General features: G+C 57.6%; 1 protein-coding gene across 1 annotated transcript; it reads left to right on the top strand.

Annotated features, from left to right (window-relative positions):
* The first annotated feature begins 3,273 nt into the window (after nt 1–3,273).
* On the top strand, nt 3,274–5,585 carry AANAT (aralkylamine N-acetyltransferase). The gene is made up of 3 exons (XM_009637820.2): nt 3,274–3,897; nt 4,709–4,863; nt 5,243–5,585. Exons 1-3 carry the CDS (start codon nt 3,741–3,743, stop codon nt 5,546–5,548), a joined length of 618 nt encoding a protein of 205 aa, XP_009636115.1. The 5' UTR covers nt 3,274–3,740; the 3' UTR covers nt 5,549–5,585.
* Nucleotides 5,586–6,192: the final 607 nt, after the last annotated feature.

Below are 6,192 nucleotides of genomic sequence, written 5' to 3'. Positions count from 1 at the left end.
AGGAGAAAAAAAAAAAAAAAAAGCCTTATGGGATCCTTTTGCTGGCCTGTCACCTTAAAGCCTCTCACCTCTCCCTGTCTTTCATCGGGGTTATAAACTCCTTAGGATGTCATCACGTGCTCCATAAATAACAAAGATATAAGCAAGGGCTGTGGAGGGTGCGGCAGACAGAGGAGGGGAGGCAAAACCCCTGGTCCCCCTCTCCCGACAGCTACGAGGCAGCACCACCAGAGCCAGCCGGGCAGTGGAGCAGCGTGGGGTCCCCCTCCGGTAAGCACCCACGTTTCTATTGCATCCCAGTGGTACTAACAGCCTTGGGGACAGCTGGTGGCCCCAAGGCCACTGTGACTTGCCAGCCCTGGTATCCCAGGATGTGGGGGATTGCCCCAGAGGGGAGGGAGGTTGGTGCATGGAGCTTAGCTTGCCTGAAAAATGACTTTGCTGGAGATAACGTGACTCTCATCACAGCCCCTGCCCCAGCCCTATGCTTCCAACTCATGCTATCGGAACCTGGGTGTAGCAGGGACTCTTCTCATTGAACCCCTCCATGTTCAGGGTGTGAGAAGAACTCAAGCTCTTTTGCGAAGACTATGTGGCTTCAAAACTAGGCAATTAACTCCTTACTACCAACTCATTTAAAAATCCAAGCTCCAAATCCAGGCAGACATTCATAACAATAAAAAGATGCTGTTAGGGGGGTAACGCGGGCTTGCCTGTTTATTTACATGTGAGCATCTCTCTGGACCATGCGGATGCTTTGATCTCTAGTGCATAAACACAGGTGTAGGGGGGAAAATTTACAGAGTGAGCTTTTGGTACGCTGCTATGCACACACAAATGTATCAGGCTTATCTCAGGCAGGTCTGGTAAGGAGCTACAGCACAAAATTTGGCCTGGGGTATAAGCAGCTTGAACGATATACAGGAGGCTGTGTTGGAGCATGGCAGACAAAGGTCTTGAGCCAGGGAGAGAGGATTTTCCTCCTCATTTTGGTTCTCACTTACTCTGTGACCTGGGGTGAGTTCCCTTCACCTCTGCAGGTCGGAAGCTTCCCTGGTGTAACTGCACTGCTGGTGCCCCCGTGGCCATGCGGGGCCCGGGGTCGGCTCCAGGGACGGGCTGGGGAGGGCAGCTGGTTCCTCTGAGCTCTGCAGCCTGTAGGTATCCTCCCCCCAAGAAGACTTTTGCATCTGCAGGGAGCTGAGAAGCAAAGCAAAAAGTTCATTTCCAGAAAACAAACACAAAATTTTCAGCCCCTCCAGCTGCATAACCTGGGTTGCCAGGAAAAAAGTGCCAGAGGGGAAAAAATACAAGGAAAACAAGCTAAGGAGCAGCCTTTCCCCATCACTGACTTCTGCTCTGGGCTGTTGCTGGTTGGGGTTTCAAGAGATTTCTAAAAATAGCTGGAGGAATCCGATTCCCCTTTCCCGCTCATCTCTGATGGGAACTGAGCAGCCACTCACACAAGAGGTCTCGAACCCCCCCCCAGCTCTGTGGATGTCCCCATAGAGACTTTCCAGTATTCAGTTCTTTACAGCCTTTGCATGATGTGGGGTAAAGACTTGCTCTTGGGCAGTGACCTGGCTAACAGTGGCTATCGGCGAGCAAACCTCCTGCTTCATAATTCCCAGGGCAGCTGAAATGCCAGCCCTGCCCGAGCCCCTGCCCGGCCGGCTGCTCTGCCCTGGCATCCCCGCACAGCCGGCCCTGGGCCTGACCCAGCAGCATCCCCAGAGCCTGCCCCAGGCACTCAGCACCGCCCAGGATCAAACCACCATTGCGTTTTCTCAGTGCCCACAGCCTACCCTCTTGCCTGCTTTGGGATTTATCTAGGTGGATGAACCCCTAATCCAATTAACAGGGTGAGGAGTTCCAGAAGATTTGATGAAAAGATCTACAAATGTTACACACCCCACACCACCACCCCCCCAGCACCCCACTTTCCCCTTCCCTTCCCTCATACATTGTTCCCAGGAGCACAAACCACCCATTCCCAGCACCATTCCAGTTAGTCCTTGATGACTAGAACCGGCATTAGGGATATTAAATAATTCCCCTATCAAAGAAACCCCCTCTCCCTGATGAACCCAATCCTTTAGATACATATCCACTGCCAAATCAGCAATTCATTGAAAATAAATCACGATGACACCCCATCTCGCCTCAGACTGTATAAAACAGGCATCTCAAGCACCCGGCCCTCAGGATTTCAGGATGGAAAATTCCCAGCTTGCGCCAGTTCTGTCCTGCGCAATGTTTGTGCTGGTAATGCTTTTGTTTCTATAAATCCTATTAGCTGGAGGCAAGCCTATAATTAGCAGGGAAAGCCAGCACCTCTCAAACAATAATCAAAAATGACCTGGCTTCGCTGCAAATTGCTTGAGCTGAGCGGGGATGGACAGATGGATGGCTCCAGGAGCAATTCCCACTATTTCTGCCTGTGGGCTGCCTGTGCTTCAGCAAAGTTATCCACTCAGTTTATGGCTCTCTCTGGATTTATTAATTCGGTTTGCTCACACATGAAACCAGAGGCAGATTGAAGCTACAGGCTCTGATCCAGGCTGAGGGATTTGGCCGGGCTGTGCAGGACGGGTGCTGCCGGATGAGCTCGGGGGCCAATGACACTCCCAGGGGAACCGAGGGGTCTGGGGTCCCATGTTGGAATGTCCTGGAGTGGACTGTACCTGGTGGGATCACGCTGCCTAGAGCTCCCAGGGCAGGGGGGCCCTCACCCAAGGGGGGATGCCTGAGGCTTGTGGCCACAGGCACCCACTCATCCTGCCATGGACCCATCTCAGCGCTGTCTGTGTGCGTGGACGTGACCTCAGAGCCCAACAGGGGCTGAGCTGTGTCGCTTGCCTGCAGAGTGAGCTGGAAAAGGGAGGAAATCCTGGCAGGTCAGGGTCTCTGGGAAGCAGCTCCGGCTGCGTGGCATGGCTGTGCTGGGCACCACGATGCGTGCATCCCAGCCTGGCACTGACCTCTCGCTCACGCACAGCCACGCAGCACCATGAACATGAGAGGGTTGCAGGGAACATTCACCCAGAGGGGCTTATTTTGCAGCCGTTTGGCTTTCCACAGCCACATCCCACCCTGCCTGTCCCCAGGGCAGTGGCTGCACTTGCCCCAGGGCTCTCCTGCCCATCGCACCACCTGGCTCTGCCGTGGGCTGGGAGATGCTGGGCAGGATGTTCAGCCCCACGCTTGCTCCCTCTGCTCCAGCTCTAACAGCCCCTCTCCCTGCTCTGTCCCACCCCCCAGACTCCTCTAAGCTTGCTATCCAAGGAGTTTTGTCTGTGTTGGAGGCAGTTCCATGCCCAGCAGCTCCCCAGGACCTCTCCCAGGCAGCTGAGGAATGTTTTGGCCTTTTTGGGAGCCTGGTTAGCAGCCCCAGACTGCTGCAAGGTTACTACCTAGCTGGTCACCGGGCTTTTGTCCCACTGGTCGCAGGGGCTGTGGGCTTGCTGCAAGCACCGGCTCCAGCTCACAGTGACGGCAGACCGGCAATGGGGTCACTGTGGGCGGGTATTTGCTATATATACATATACACACATATGTATAGGAAAAAGGGTGGCAAGCAGCCTAATCCTGTGCGTGATCAACAGGTATTTTCAGCAGCTAAGAGTGCTGGAGGAGGTTGCCTGAAATAGAGGGTGCCGTGCCACCGCTGGGGCCGGGAGCGGGCAGAGGCTGCCCTGAACAGAGGGAGCGGTGGGAAGCGGGGCAGGAGGTGGTGGAGGATGTCGGCGCTCAGCGCCTTGCCTTTCCTGAAGCCTGTTCACCTGAGGTCCCCCCGAAGCTCGCCCGGGGGCCAGCGCCGCCACACGCTGCCTGCCAGCGAGTTTCGCTGCCTCAGCCCCGAGGACGCCGTCAGCGTGTTCGAGATCGAGAGGGAAGGTAAGGGCCTGCCCCAGGGAGGGCCTACCTGGTGGCATCGGCTGGAGATGCCCCATCCCTTCCCTCCACCGGTCCCTCATGCTCCTTGGGGACACACCGTGGTGGCAAAATCCCCATGCACGCCCTCCTGGGTGATGAGGGAGGGAGCCAGCAGCTGCTGTAACTTGTGGCCGCAAGCCACCACCAGCTCCCTAATGAGGTAGCGGGGGCTGTAATTAAGGAGGTGGAGAACCACAGCCCCCAGCTCACCCAGCTGCCCAGGGTGGCGATGGTGGGAGGCCATCCTGGAGCAGGATCAGGCGAGTAGGGAGCAGGTCTCCCAAAACAGCTCTGCCAGATGCGAGTGGACAGGAGAGGGGGAAGGTGGGAGGAAGGACACCATGCTCAGCCTCCTATTGCACAGGGGTACTTTGAGATGCACCCCCAGCAACCTCCCCTTGCCCTTTCATCCCTGGCACCCCCAGCTCCCGTCACTCACACTCACCCAGCCCATTTCTCCCTCCTCTCCAAAGAGCAAGGGCAGCCGGGGAGATGCCAGGAGGGAGGGTTCACCTCAGCACCCACCGCCATACCCCTGGAATCAGCAATGAGAGTGGGGAGCCGGTCCCTGGGCCAAGGGGGGCTGCCTCTGGTGGAGCAGAGCTGCTCCCAGGAGCTACCCTGTCCCTTAGAGCTCCTTTAGACCAAGTGGGCAGCAGGACACATGCCATCTCTCCCCATCGCATCCCGCTTCCCTCTCCCTACATCAGTGCTGGGGGTGTGTGTGTGTGTCTGGGTCCCCCTCGCTGTGCTCACTGCCGTCCCCCTCCAGCCTTTATATCTGTCTCCGGGGACTGTCCCCTCCACCTGGATGAGATCCGCCACTTTCTGAACCTGTGCCCAGAGCTGTCCCTTGGCTGGTTTGAGGAAGGGCGGCTCGTAGCGTTCATCATCGGCTCCCTCTGGGACCAGGACAGGCTCAGCCAGGTAAGAGCCGGACCCCGCTCTCCCAGCTCCGTGTGCTGGGAGAGGCATTGCCAGAGCCTGGGGACGAGGAGAAGGTCCCCAGGGCTACTTGCCAATCGCCTCCCAAGACTAATTGCTACAAGGCTGCTCGGGTGGAAATGAACTTTCTCATTAATTAATTTTACTGATGCTGTTAAAAAAAATATGCTCAGTAATTCCCCACAACATTCATTTAAAAATTAAGAAGCCCACAGGGATGATGGGGGGAGGTAAAGGAGGATGCACTGGGACCCTTCTCCCTTTAGTGGAGGACGTGGACCCTGGTTTGTTGGGGTGGGGAACCAAGGCACATGCAGGATGGGACCCCCTGGTCACACTAACTCCTGCTCCCCCTTGGCAGGCGGCCCTGACCCTGCACAAGCCACGGGGCACGGCCGTGCACATCCACGTGCTGGCCGTACACCGCACCTTCCGGCAGCAAGGCAAGGGCTCCATCCTCATGTGGCGATACCTGCAGTACCTGCGGTGCCTGCCCTTCGCCCGGCGCGCCCTGCTCATGTGCGAAGATTTCCTCGTGCCCTTCTACCAGAAGTGCGGTTTCGAGGTGCTGGGTCCCTGCGAGGTGACGGTGGGGGAGCTGGCCTTCATCGAGATGCAGCATCCCGTGAGGGGACATGCCTTCATGCGCAGGAACAGTGGCTGCTGAGCCCCCTCCGGTTCCAGCCCTGCTGGGGGGGCTGGAGAGAGGCTGCAGGGGAGGATAAGAGGCTGCGACCCCTCTCCATCCCCACCATGGCTATACATCTTCCCTGGCTGCAGCTACTCCCTCTGCCACATCTGCCTTCCAGCCCGGAGATCAGCCTGGTCCCATCCCAGCTGCACAGCGCTGGGGACAGAAATCTCCCACCCAGCCCCACTGGAAGCACCAGCCCCACTGGAAGCCCTGCCCCCCCCCGGTCTCTGCTATAGCCTGGGCAGGCTGCAGGGCCACACGTCCCACAGGGATGGAAGGGCACTCATAGCCGTGTTTTGCTGAGACACCCAGCAGAGCCCGTACATACACATGCCCCCCCCCCCCCACTGCAAAGCCCTCCCTGAGCAACCCCCAGACCAGGCAGGGGTTCTGGCAGCTGCCCCCCTGCCTGCAGACACCTCTCCAGACCCCCTGGAGCACACCCCAGCCCACAGCCACATGTTGCAGAGCCTCCCTTGGGGGCCAGTCCAAACCAGTATCCCCCCCACACACCACCCCAGACCCACAACTGGCCCAGGACAAGCCTTCTGCAAATGCCTTGGGCTCTTGTAAAGCAGCAAATAAAGACATGGCGGTGGTTCTCTATGCAGCCCGTG

This window comes from Egretta garzetta, unplaced genomic scaffold (genome assembly GCF_000687185.1).
Source record: "Egretta garzetta isolate BGI_Z169 unplaced genomic scaffold, ASM68718v1 scaffold34, whole genome shotgun sequence".
Taxonomy (NCBI): domain Eukaryota; kingdom Metazoa; phylum Chordata; class Aves; order Pelecaniformes; family Ardeidae; genus Egretta; species Egretta garzetta.
This window is presented reverse-complemented; position numbering and strand designations above follow the sequence as displayed.

Bases quoted from the DNA above. Each gene is read 5' to 3' on its own strand.
- AANAT (XM_009637820.2), top strand. From the start codon at position 3,741: ATGTCGGCGCTCAGCGCCTTGCCTTTCCTGAAGCCTGTTCACCTGAGG. The intron at 3,898-4,708 runs GTAAGGGCCTGC...GTCCCCCTCCAG, and splicing joins GTTCGAGATCGAGAGGGAAG to CCTTTATATCTGTCTCCGGG. The intron at 4,864-5,242 runs GTAAGAGCCGGA...CCCCCTTGGCAG, and splicing joins ACCAGGACAGGCTCAGCCAG to GCGGCCCTGACCCTGCACAA.